Source organism: Triticum aestivum, chromosome 3B (genome assembly GCF_018294505.1).
Source record: "Triticum aestivum cultivar Chinese Spring chromosome 3B, IWGSC CS RefSeq v2.1, whole genome shotgun sequence".
Lineage (NCBI taxonomy): Eukaryota > Viridiplantae > Streptophyta > Magnoliopsida > Poales > Poaceae > Triticum > Triticum aestivum.
Window position 1 is genome coordinate 535,829,634 of NC_057801.1, and position 13,547 is coordinate 535,843,180.

Here is a 13,547-nt window from a genome sequence, read left to right on the forward strand (position 1 = left end):
CGGACGGCACCTCCGTGTTCAACACACGTACGGTCAGCGAGACGTCTCCTCCTTCTTGATCCAGCAAGGGGAAAGGAGAGGTTGATGAAGATCCAGCAGCACGACGGCGTGGTGGTGGATGCAGCAGGGATCCCCGCAGGGCTTCGCCAAGCGTCTGCGGGAGGGAGAGGTGTAGCAAGGGGGAAGTGAGGCGCCAAGTGCAAGGGTGCGGCTGCCCTCCCTCCCCCCCTCTATATATAGGGTCCCCAGGGGGGGCACTGGCACTAGGAGATGGGATCTCCTAGGAGGGCGGCGGCCAAGGGGGGTGCCTTGCCCTCCAAGGCAAGTGGAGGCACGCCCTTCCCTAGGGTTCCCAACCCTAGGCATAGGAGGGGGCCAGGGGGGCGCACCAGCCCACCAGAGGCTGGTTCCCCTCCCACTTCAGCCCATGGGGCCCTCCGGGATAGGTGGCCCCACCCGGTGGACCCCCGGGACCCTTGGTACAATACCGGTGACCCCCGAAACTTTCCCGATGGCCAAAACTCGACTTCCCATATATAATTATTTACCTCCGAACCATTCCGGAACTCCTCGTGACGTCCGGGATCTCATCCGGGACTCTGAACAACTTTCGGTTTGCTGCATACTAATATCTCTACAACCCTAGCGTCACCGAACCTTAAGTGTGTAGACCCTACGGGTTCGGGAGACACGTAGACATGTCCGAGATGGCTCTCCGGCCAATAACCAACAGCGGGATCTGGATACCCATGTTGGCTCCCACATGCTCCTCGATGATCTCATCGGATGAACCACGATGTCGAGGATTCAAGCAACCCCGTATACAATTCCCTTTGTCAATCGGTATGTTACTTGCCCGAGATTCGATCATCGGTATCCCAATACCTCGTTCAATCTCGTTACCAGCAAGTCACTTTACTCGTACCGTAATGCATGATCCCGTGACCAAACACTTGGTCACTTTGAGCTCATTATGATTATGCATTACCGAGTGGGCCCAGAGATACCTCTCCATCATACGGAGTGACAAATCCCAGTCTCGATTCGTGTCAACCCAATAGACACTTTCGGAGATACCCGTAGTATACCTTTATAGTCACCCAGTTATGTTGTGACGTTTGGTACACCCAAAGCACTCCTACGGTGTCCGGGAGTTACACGATCTCATGGTCTAAGGAAAATATACTTGACATTGGAAAAGCTCTAGCAAACGAACTACACGATCTTGTGCTATGGTTAGGATTGGGTCTTGTCCATGACATCATTCTCCTAATGATGTGATCTCGTTATCAATGACATCCAGTGTCCATAGTCAGGAAACCATGACTATCTGTTGATCAACGAGCTAGTCAACTAGAGGCTCGCTAGGGACATGTTGTGGTCTATGTATTCACACGTGTATTACGATTTCCGAATAATACAATTATAGCATGAATAAAAGACAATTATCATGAACAAGGAAATATAATAATAATCCTTTTATTATTGCCTTTAGGGCATATTTCCAACAAATTAAACTATACAGAGAAAGTGATCTTCTTTTGCACCGCATGTATGCTTATGTTCTTCATCCGTAATCCAGTGGTGTGGTGAACCTATCCACTATAGCACAATGTCATATTCTTCAATGTCTTAACTATGAACAATGTCATATCATTCTACTATTATTTAAACCGTCTCTTTATTTGCCAATCTAAAATGGGATAAATTGACAGCACACTAACCATTGATACTTATGAGTTCTTGATCTGTAATCCAGTGGTGTCGTGAAGCTGCCAACTCCTTCACAATGTCATTTCCTGCCATGTCTTGACCTGAACAATACCATATTGTGTTAATGCAATTTTAAACTGTGTCACTTTATTCGTCAATAAGAAATGTGATGAATTGTCAGTACTGATACTTTTATGTGCAAAACCTGTCATCTGTCTGCTTGTTTATCTTTCAGAGTGAGGAAGATATAAGTGTTGATCAAGCGCAGTCTCATCATCTTGCTCAGCTGCTTGCGCTGCAGCTCCCCAGCAGGGCTAACCTTTCTTGAACTCTATTGAAGTGTTGTCAGTTTTGTATATTATTTTGTCGGCGTGTTTATTTGCATTGGTGGCGATCTTTGATGCCCAGTGTATGTAATCTGCTGTCTGCTTGTGCTTTATTATCATAGTGGCGAACTTTGATGCCCAGTGGATGTAATATGCTGTAATTTCTTTATTGTATAGTCTAGGTTTTTTCTTATTCACGATGCTGCAGTTATTTTACTGTATATATATCATGTCTTCACAGTAAACCGGCCAAACCGTAAAATTACGGTACATAATCGGGCCGTCATGCAATCACGATGTATGATCCGCGTCATGGGCCCCGTCATCTTGGTCCATTAAAAGGCCAAAAGTAAACTGGCCCACTAGTAGATTCGGGCCTTTAATAGGCCGAGTAACCCCCGACCCTCTTTTCGCAAGAAAACTCAATGGGCTTTTAGGAGGCTGAGAAGTAGGTTGGGCCTGAAACGTGCCGAATAGCTCACGGGCCGGTAATAGCCTGAAATGGACCCCGACCCATGATTGTGCGAATCAAATCACAGGCTTTTAACATGCCAAAATTGTCTCGGTCCTTGTTTGGCCCAATCAGATATCGGCTGCGAGCAGGCCGGATGCAAACCGAGCCGTAGTTAGGCCCAACTATATAACGGGCTTTTAACAAGCCGAAATTAATATAGGGCCGAAATGTTAAATGAGCCCTTAATAGGCCGAAACAAATATCAGGCCAAATTACTAAATGGGCCTTTAGCAAGTGGGCCCAAAAGCATAGCATCCAGTTGACGGGCCGAATCTGATATGGGCCATAATTTAGCCCAAAGCCTATTAAAGGGCCAGACCTGATCTGGGCCGTAATTTGGCCAAGAACATGGTAGGCTTTTAACGGGACGGATCTCATATGGGCCATTATTAGGCCTGGAACGTGGCAGGCCATTAATGGACCGGATCAAATATGGGCCGACATTTGGCCCAAAACATGGCAGCCAGTTAATGGGTCGGCCTACTGGGGTCCTCAAAATCTTGTGGGCCTATAGCTGGGCCGGCCCATTAATATCGGTGAAATCTCGTGGGCATTTAGCTGGGCCGGCCCATTATGATCCGCAAGAATCTTCTGGGCCTTTACCTGGGCCGGCCCATTATGGCACACAAAAAACTTGTGGGCCTTTACCTGGGCCGGCCCATTATGGCCCACAAAATCTTGTGGGCCTTTAGCTGGGCCAGCCCATTATGGTCTGCAAAATCTTGTGGGCCTTTAGCTGGGCCGGCCCATTATGGTCCGCAAAATCTTGTGGGCCTTTAGTTGGGCCGGCCCATTTAAACTTGATGGGCCAGTCCACGTGTCAACATATCAATGGCGCGTCTCACCCATTGGATGAGTGACACATGTGCCAACGCGGACCTGACACGTGTCTCCTCCAGCCAATGATGATTTTACACGTGGAAAATCCCCATTGGTCGGGGCTGTTAACGAGTTATTGGATTCAAAACCCGACCCAATAGCTTAACGGCGTTCTGTTATGGTGGATGCCACGTGTCGGTCACCCTTGATGAAAGCACTTCTGTGACGCGCGATTTATCGTCATGGAAGTGGACACTTCCGTGATGATAATTTTGATAATGTCATGGAACACTTCTACGACAGCACAGGTATGACTATCTTGATTCTGTCATAAAATCATCATGGATGTACATGCATGACAAAAAACCCGACCCACTGTGACAAACACGTATCAACACGGAAGTGTATTTTTTCTAGTGAAAATATGTGATATGATATGGCCATCATCATCTTGTGCCTTTGATCTCCATCTTCAATGCATCGTCATGATCTCCATCTTCAATGCATTGTCATGATCTCCATCGTCACCGGCATGACACCATGATCTCTATCATCTTGATCTATATCAATGTGTCGTCACATGGTCATCTCGCCAACTATTACTCTTGCAACTACTGCTATCGCATAGCGATAAAGTAAAGCAATTATTTGGCGCTTGCATCTTATGCAATAAAGAGACAACCATAAGGCTTCTGCCAGTTGCCGATAACTTCAACAAAACATGACCATCTCATACAACAACTTATATCTCATCACGTCTTAACCATATCACATCACAACATGCTCTGCAAAAACAAGTTAGACGTCCTCTACTTTGTTGTTGCAAGTTTGACGTGGCTGCTACGGGCTAAGCAAGAACCGTTCTTACCTACACATCAAAACCACAACGACATTTCGTCAAGTTAGTGATGTTTTAACCTTCACAAGGACCGGGCGTAGCCGCACTCGGTTCAACTAAAGTTGGAGAAACAGACACCCACCAGCCACCTGTGTGCAAAGCACGTCGGTAGAACATTTCTCGCGTAAGTGTACGCGTAATGTCGGTCCGGGCCGCTTCATCCAACAATACCGTCGAACCAAAGTATGACATGCTGGTAAGCAGTATGACTTGTATTGCCCACAACTCACTTGTGTTCTACTCGTGCATATAACATCTACGCATAAACCTGGCTCGGATGCCACTGTTGGGGAACGTAGTAATTTCAAAAAAAATCCTATGCACATACAAGATCATGGTGATGCATAGCAACGAGCGGGGATAGTGAGTCCACGGACCCTCATAGACCGAAAGCGGAAGAGTTAGCACAACACGGTTGATGTAGTCGTACGTCTTCACGATCCGACCAATCCATGTACCGAACGTACGGCCCCTCCGAGTTCAGCACACATTCAGCTCGATAACGTCCCGTGAACTCCGATCCAGCAGAGCTTCACGGGAGAGTTCTGTCAGCACGACGACGTGATGACGGTGATCATGTTGCTACCGACGCAGGGCTTCGCCTAAGCACCGCTATGATATGACCAAGGTGGAATATGGTGGAGGGGGGCACCGCACACGGCTAGGAGAGATCAACAGATCAACTTGTGTCTAGAGGTGCCCCCTGCCACCGTATATGAAGGAGCCAGGGGGGAGGCGGCCAGCCAGGAGGATGGCGCGCCAAGGGGGAGTCCTACTCCCACCGGGAGTAGGACTCCTCCTTTCCTTGTAGGAGTAGGAGAAGGGAAGGAAGGGAGAGAGGAGGAGAAGGAAAAAAGGGGGCGCCCCCCTCCTTGTCCAATTCGGACTAGAGGGGGAGGGGGCGCGGCTGCCCTGGCCACCCCTCCCCTTCTCCCACTAAGGCCCATTAGGCCCAATATACTCCCCGGCGAATTCCCGTAACTCTCCGGTACTCCAATAAATACCCGAATCACTCGGAACTTTTCTGATGTCCGAATATAGTCGTCCAATATATTGATTTTTACGTCTCGACCATTTCAAGACTCCTCGTCATGTGCCTGATCTCATCCAGAACTCCGAACTACCTTCGGTATATCAAAACACATAACTCATAATATAAATCGTCACCGAACGTTAAGCATGCGGACCCTACGGGTTCGAGAACTATGTAGACATGACCGAGACATATCTCCGATCAATAAACAATAGCGGAACCTGGATGCTCATATTGGCTCCTACATATTCTACGAAGATCTTTATTGGTCAAAGCGCATAACAACATACGTTGTTCCCTTTGTCATAGGCATGTTACTTGCCCGAGATTTGATCATGGGTATCTCAATACCTAGTTCAATCTCGTTACCGGCAAGTCTCTTTACTCGTTTCGTAATGCATCATCCCGCAACTAAATCATTAGTCACATTGCTTGCAAGGCTTATAGTGATGTGCATTACCGAGAGTGCCCAGAGATACCTCTCCGACAATAGAGTGACAAATCCTAATCTCGAAATACGCCAACTCAACAAGTACCATCGGAGACACGTGTAGAACACCTTTATAATCACCCAGTTATGTTGTGATGTTTGGTAGCACACAAAGAGTTCCTCTGGTAAACGGGAGTTGCATAATCTCATAGTCATAGAAACATGTATAAGTCATGAAGAAAATAATAGCAACATACTAAATGATCAAGTGCTAAGCTAACGGAATGGGTCAAGTCAATCACATCATTATCTAATGATGTGATCCCTTTAATCAAAATGACAACTCATGTCTATGGCTAGGAAACTTAACCATCTTTGATTCAACGAGCTAGTCAAGTAGAGGCATACTAGTGACACTTTGTTTGTCTATGTATTCACACATGTACCAAGTTTCCAGTTAATATAATTCTAGCATGAATAATAAACATTTATCATGAAATAAGAAAATAAATAATAACTTTATTATTGCCTCTAGGGCATATTTCCTTCAATTGGTGTTTGAGAAGAGGAGTAGTACACACGCGCTTCTCCTCTGACTCCTTCCTCGCTACGCCGCGCCACGCGTCACACGCACATCGTGTTACGTGAATGAGAGGATGCTTGGATACGTTTTAGTCCCATGACTAAAAGTAGTGGGACTAAAACTTGCTAGCCTCACCCATGCTTGGATCCAAATACTCCCTCCGGTCCTTTTTACTCTGCATATTAGGTTTGTCTGAAGTCAATCTCATGCAACTTTGACCAAGTTTATATAAAAAATTATAGACATTCACATAACAACACCAATATCATTAGATTCATCTCGGAATATATTTTCATATTATATTTATTAAATATTGTAGATACTAATAATTTTTAATATAAATTTGGTCAAACTTAGCAAAGTTTGACTTTCGGCAAAACCAATGTGCAGAGTAAAACGGACCGGAGGGAGTACTAAAGAGACTAAAATCAAGTTAATGAGCATTTATTATCCTCCAAACCCTTTAATCCAGAACTCGCCTGTGTTAAAGGAGAGAAGTTAAATGAGGAGAGAGGGGACTAACCCACATTTTAGTATGGGTACCCCTAACTAAATTTTTTTAGTCTCAAGACTAGTTTTAACCCCTCTTTAGTCAGGGGTGCTTGGAACTTTAGCCTCCTAAAGAGACTATTTTTAGTCAGACTAAAATAAGTCCCTTGGATCCAAGCACCCTTTGAGCCGAGCCGAGCTCAGCTGTATGTCATGTGTGTACTTTATTTTTACCGTTCAAGAAGGATAATTAATTGTTATTTAGTTATGAGCCATTTACAAACGTGTTATAATTAGAGACGTCGGATTGTTGGCTGTTGCCGACTCGCATGGGCCTAGCCTCAGGTCTCCCTACTCGACGGCATATATATTGGAGGCGGTGGTAACCCTAGCCCTCACCTGATCATATCACATATGTTATGCCTCCTTCATCACAACCCACCATCATTTCTCTTGTTGTTGTGCTGCTTCTGGCGATCCCATCACGTTGACCACGCGCACGACTGTACAAGGGAGCAGGCCTCCGGAACCTTGTTTTTTGTGATCCTACACTGTGAGAAGGGTGTTAGGTTTTTGCAAGCGTCTCGGCACGACTGCTTGCCTCTAATTGTCTTCGAACACTACTTCGACTACGTCCTCGACCTACCCATCTACGCCATGGGTGACAACTCCAATGCCACAAAGAAGAAGGCCGCAAGGACACCACTACGCTTTGACCTGGATGACTGGAAGGTATGATCAGTTCATCCCCGTTTTACTGGCTTATGTGTTTGCAGTACTTAGCATGTTCATAGATATGCCAATTCTATGTTAGTACACTCTCTGGCATGTTTAAGCATATTAGTATGAGATTAATACTGCTGCTGTTATGGTCATGATTTATCTAGATTAATAATCAGAAAATTGGTAATTTCTATTAGCTGCTACTAATAGAAAGTTTTCATTCCCCAAAGCGGAGGGCCATTACCTGACGGAGTAAAGCTCCAAATGAAACCACATCCAAAGGATGCTGTGTTAACCTAGAGAAATGTTGTTTTTCTTGATGCTCAGGCGACCAAAAGATATACTAGTAGATTTGTACTAGTTCTTTTTAAGAAAACGGTGGCCTTCTAGAGATAAATCTCTAGGTTAACACGAGGTCCACCAATAATGTGAGCACAATTCCTTTTTCATTTTTGTGGGAAAATGTGAGCACAAGTCGATCTCAAAGAATATCATGTCGTCCTCGACCAATTGCTTTGGCACAATCCGATGGTGCCCGTGCGATCGAATTGTCAAAGTCATGCAAATACAATCACAGCTCCGCCGAAAGTAACATGTCTGCGGGTAAGCTTCAAGGGGTGCAATTGCAGCAACTCAAGAGAATACTGCAACGCATGCAGGAAATTCATTGCCACTATCAATGGTCATTATTCTCTGTTTTTAGAAAACATTTCATGTCACCATCGGCCAACGCCAATATCATCAACACTGTCCATCTTATCGGAATACTGAAGCTGAGGTTGATGAGAGCCAGGCAACTTGGCGCCTGTCGATCATCTCATCAAGTATTTTACAGCGTTTTTTCATGTTAATTCACCTTGCGGCGTTACTTGCTGTTACAGAAACAGTTTTAAATCTCATGAAGCTATACTAGGTGTTACAGAAAGAGTTTTAAACGGAAGGTGCTTGCTTCTCCCAGGAAATAGAGTCACCGAGCTGTGGGTCTTATGATGCATAATATTTGAAAGACAAAAAGAATAGGAAATGCATAGGGGATCGGACGTCAGGACACGTTAAATCCTAAGAAAAGATTTTTTTTTCTTCATGAAGGGCCTGTTCGGCTATCCACCCGCTGCGCGGAACTACAGGATTTGTGGAGCACCTATTTTCTACTCCCTCAAAAACGTTCTTATATTATGGGACAGAAGGAGTAGCTCCACTATTTTAGCCTGCAGCTCTGCGAGCCGAGTCTGGAGCGAAGTGACTCCGAACAGGCCCGCAGTTAGACTAAATAGAAATTCATACAAGTCTACAGAAAAAAATTCCATGGATTTTTCCATACACAGATCTTACAAACCGATACAGGACGCATACAGAACCTAGCACTTCGTGTGAACACGCAAGGATTCCCGTACCAATCAGGCAATCACCCACAGGACTAACTAAAACCATGTGCTTTTTTATTAGCAATTAGTAAAACAATGTGCTGCTATAGTGTTTACAACCTACTAGCTGCTAGTTTTCATGAAGTATATGACATGCGTGATCTGTTTTATTTCGTAGACGAAACTGCTGTGTGGACGACAACGTGCTTGCACGACAGTGAGACGACGGGCAATCCAGCCGTCAACTACGGTTTGATGCTATGCATGGACGATCTGATAAGTGCTGTCGTCCACAAATCGTCCGTCAACATCGTGTGCATAGCAGCACTGTTTCGTAGATGCTCTATGGAGACTTTGGTGTTTCCAAAGAAAACGACACATCTGAAAGGGTGTGGTTAGGACTCATCTAGATGTGACGTAACTATGCCACATCTAAGCATGACACTTATACAACATTAGAAAAAAATAAGAAAATATTTTGTACAAATCTTGAATTACCTTATTATGTGATGAACTATTTAGATGTGACATCTTTAAATAACATTTAGATATGAATTAGTCATTCTGCATCTGAAAATATATTCAGAGAGATAGGCAGGTACAGAAGCTCCCCCCTTCTCTTTGGAATTCGGGAATTGAAGAAAGAAGTTTCAGCACATTTGTCCGGACACGAGCAATTTAATTTGTTCCAAGTACCAACAGCAACTATGTCCTCAAAACTATCTATGCGAGTATTACAAAACCTCAAGGATGCCAATCTGAATAATGACCATTGCATCTCGCAAAATTACAGGTATAGGGTGCTTTCAGTTCAGTACATTTGTCGGGGTTGAGCATGGCAATGTACGGTATGGTTCACTTCTCCTCACCGGAGGCAGATCTTATAGTAAGAACAACTTTGAGACCAGCACCAGTTCAGTATTATAGGTTACAGAGGAGGACAGTGGCATCTTGCTCTGCTCAATGTCTCAAATGGTGTAGTCTGACCACTGCTGTATGAAGGAGGTATGGTCCATGGACTCCCCAGGCATGTCGTCGCCCTTCTTCCCGCCGATCAGCCTTGCGGGGTTCCCCACCGCGGTGCTCCTCGGCGGCACATCGATGAGCACCACCGACCCGGCACCGATCTTGGCCCCGGCGCCAATCAGCACGTTGCCCAGGATCGTCGCCCCGGCGCCAATCAGAACACCGTCCCCGATCTTGGGGTGCCGGTCGCCCACCGCCTTGCCGGTCCCGCCCAGCGTGACGTGGTGGAGGATTGAGACGTTGTCGCCGACGACGGCGGTCTCGCCTATGACGACCCCGGTGGCGTGGTCCAGGAGGATGCCCTTGCCGATGGCGGCGGCCGGGTGGATGTCGACGGCGAAGACCTCGGCGACCCGGGACTGGAGCGCGAGCGCGAGGGCGCGGCGGTTCTGCGCCCAGAGGACGTGCGCGACGCGGTGGGCCTGGACGGCGAGGAAGCCCTTGTAGTTGAGGAGGCAGTGGGAGAAGCCGGCGCAGGCGGGATCCCGTGAGCGCACGGCGAGGAGGTCGGCGACGGCGGCGGCGCGGATGGTGGGGTGCGCGGCGAGGGAGCCGACGAAGAGGTCGTAGAGGAGCGTGGAGAGGAGGGTGGAGGAGCAGAGCTTGTTGGCGAGGTGGAAGGAGAGGGAGCGCTCGAGCGACGGGTGAGACAGCACGGTGGCGTAGAGGAAGGAGGCGAGCGCCGGCTCGGCGTCGGCGTCGCGGCGCGCCTCGGCCTTGATCTGGGACCAGACCCAGGACTCGTCGTTGTCGGACTCCGGGGGCGGGTAGGAAGGCACGACGGCGGGGTGGAGGGCCGGCAGGCTGTGGCGGCGCTGCTGGGGATCGGCGCGGAGGGGCTGACCCGCCGTCATCGTCGTCGTCGTCGTCGCGTCGATGGCGTCTGGGCCGTTGGCTTGTGAGGGCGGTGACTATTGGGTGCCGTCGGCGGAACGGATGTATAGGCGCGGGGGGAGTACAGGCACGTCCAGCGTGTGGTGGACCAGCCAGTCGGCAGCCAATGGAATGGAAACTTATCTCCGACCGGGCCCAACCTAAGGTGGTACACACGACACGGAGAGCACGAGCCCGAGTTGCCGAGAGCAAGCGAAGGCGACACGACTGGTGTGGGTGGCGTACACACGGTGGCGCTGACTTCTTCGCAAATAAAAAAGGGCGATGCTAGGCGCCCGCGCGCCGGCCGAACCGTTTCGGCCGGTCGCGTCCCAGCCGCCCGATGCAGCCAACCAAAGCCGTCAGATCTGCCTTCTCCCCTCCGCGTTGACTTCTCTCTTCTTCTTCTTCCGCGCGCGCCCACCCCGGCCGCCTCCTGCCGCCGCCCACCCCTCCTCCCCTCACCTGGACCTCTTCCCCCCCTCGCAGTCCCATGTTGCTGGATGCGCTCTTCGTCCCCATCGCCGCCGGTCGCCGTCGCAGCACCCCTCGCGTTCCCCAGCAGGAAGTCGCTGCCCCCTTGTAGCAAAAAACGCCGCCGCCTTGAAGCACGCCGAAGCCCCTCTGTCGTTGCAGCACCTATCAGCCGCCGTCGTCGTTGCGTTTGTCGTGTCGCCGTGCAGCTCTCAACTTCGCCGCTTGCCACCATTGGTGAGTCGGGTTGAAGCTTTTTCTATCATCGGTTGCAGCTTTTCTCTACGCCGGTTGAAACTTTTTTCGCACATTAAAACTTCCGCCATGCCGATTGAAGCTTTTTTCACCCAGGGTTGAAGCTTTTTTTGTAAGGGTTGCAGCTTTTTCTGTGTCCAACATTTTGGTTGCGAAAAAATCCCCCGGCTGAAGATTTCTTAATCTCTGGTTGAAGCTTTTTCATCTGCGGGTTGAAGCTTTTGTCAAAACGGTTGTAACTTTTCCTCTGTTCCATTGTTTGGTTGAAGCTTTTTTATCTGTTGGATGTAGCTTTTTGCGTCCACGGTTGTAGCATGGGGAAACACGGTTGTAGCTTTTTCCTCTGTTCGCAACTCTCCCCGATGCCGCGGTTGCAGCTCCCCCCCCCCCCCCGGTCGCCATGGTCGTAGCACGGGGCACCTCGGTCCCCTCCACGACGTTTTGCCTGCCGCCGGTTGCAGCAAAAAAGGGGGAAAGAGGAGGAGAAAGGAAGTGAGGAAGAAGGAAGAGGGGGAGGTGGGAACACGAGCGGGGCTGCAACCATGGCCCGACGGGGACTTCGATCTTCCAAGCTCATCCATGGCCGACGGCGAGTGCTCACGTGCTGCATCAGGGGAGGCGAGAGATGCATGCGTTGTGGGGCGAGATCCGCGCGAGGTGGAAGAAAGCAGAAAGGATAACGTTTGGTGGCCCCCATGTCTACGTGTCGCCTGGTGGGTGGCTGGAGCAAAGCGCGCGTGGATGCGACCGGCCCAAAGTTCGGCCGGCGCACCGCGCCCAATCGTTTCCCAATAAAAAATGAGTGTTACGCGTCGGACGGCTTATCTTTTGAAAAAAGATCGGTCGGGTCATGAGATCCGGCTGTGTAATCTATAATCTATGATGCTCACCGTGCGATTATATCTGCATTTCTATTCTCTGTTTTTCTCACTACAACAGAAACTTATTGCAATCGTAAAATGACTCATGTTGTAGAGGCATCCTCGTGTGAGATACAGCTTGTATTCCTCGAGTAGGGGATCAATTCGCCATGGAATGTAATTAAGTGGGTCCGTCCATAGGTGACAATTTGCGTATCTGTGAGGGTGGAGGTGGATCTCTCGATTACTTAGCAACGATTCACTCACAGGTTCGATTTGGTAGCGAATACAAGGAAGATTACAAGAATGGAGTAGCTAGGGTTCGTCGCGGGGGAGGAAGGGAAAGGGGATAAGAGCCGTGCCGCCGTTGCCGTGATCCACTGGATACCCTCGCTCGATCCTGATCGCTCCATAAGTAGTTGCGTGCCTGGGCTTCAGTTTACGCAGGTCGGCCCAACTACTCTTAGGTTGGGCTGCCTGGCCCGGTTCGTGCGCGGAGTCGTGGCGACGCGTTGATCCTTGCTGGCCTGCGGGCCGGTCATGACAGGGCTGCTGACATCCCCCCTTCTTGAGTCGAGGCTTGCCCCCAAGCCTTAGCCAGCGGAAAGCGCTCCTTGAGGCTTGCCTTGTCATCCCAAGTGTTGCCCAGGGTATTGCAATTGGACCAGCGTATGAGAACTTGCTCTCGCATCTTGCCCTTCTCCTGTTTCCAACGCGTCTGGAGGACTGCCACAGGAACTGCTAGCTCGTCAGTGCAATGAGGAAGGTGAGTTTCGACAGGCATACCCGAGTTCAGCACGCGCCGCAGCAACGAGACATGGAAGACTGGGTGAATCGTAGCTTGCGGAGGCAGTTGAAGCTTGTACGCGACGTCGTTGATCTTGGCAATGATCGGGAAGGGGCCGTAGTATTTGTATGCCAACTTGTGGTTGGCTCTCGGCGCGACAGAAGTTTGGATGTATGGCTGTAGCTTTAGGTACACTTCATCACCCACTTCAAACGTCCGGAATGATCTTTTCTTATCTACTTGATTCTTCATCAGTTGTCTTGCCCTGTTCAGATGTTGCTGTAGCAATTCCTGGACTGTGTCTCGTTCCTCTATCCAAGCTTCGAGGGCTGGCACTGAGCATGTATTGTCTGTTGTGATCCCCCAATGTCTTGGTTCGT

The 13,547-nt window shown here is 48.9% G+C and overlaps 1 protein-coding gene across 1 annotated transcript; it reads right to left on the reverse strand.

Annotated features, from left to right (window-relative positions):
* Window positions 1–9,631: 9,631 nt before the first annotated feature.
* Window positions 9,632–10,901, reverse strand: LOC123070763 (probable serine acetyltransferase 1). The gene has a single exon (XM_044494077.1). It carries the CDS (start codon window positions 10,770–10,772, stop codon window positions 9,861–9,863), a length of 912 nt encoding a protein of 303 aa, XP_044350012.1. The 5' UTR covers window positions 10,773–10,901; the 3' UTR covers window positions 9,632–9,860.
* Window positions 10,902–13,547: the final 2,646 nt, after the last annotated feature.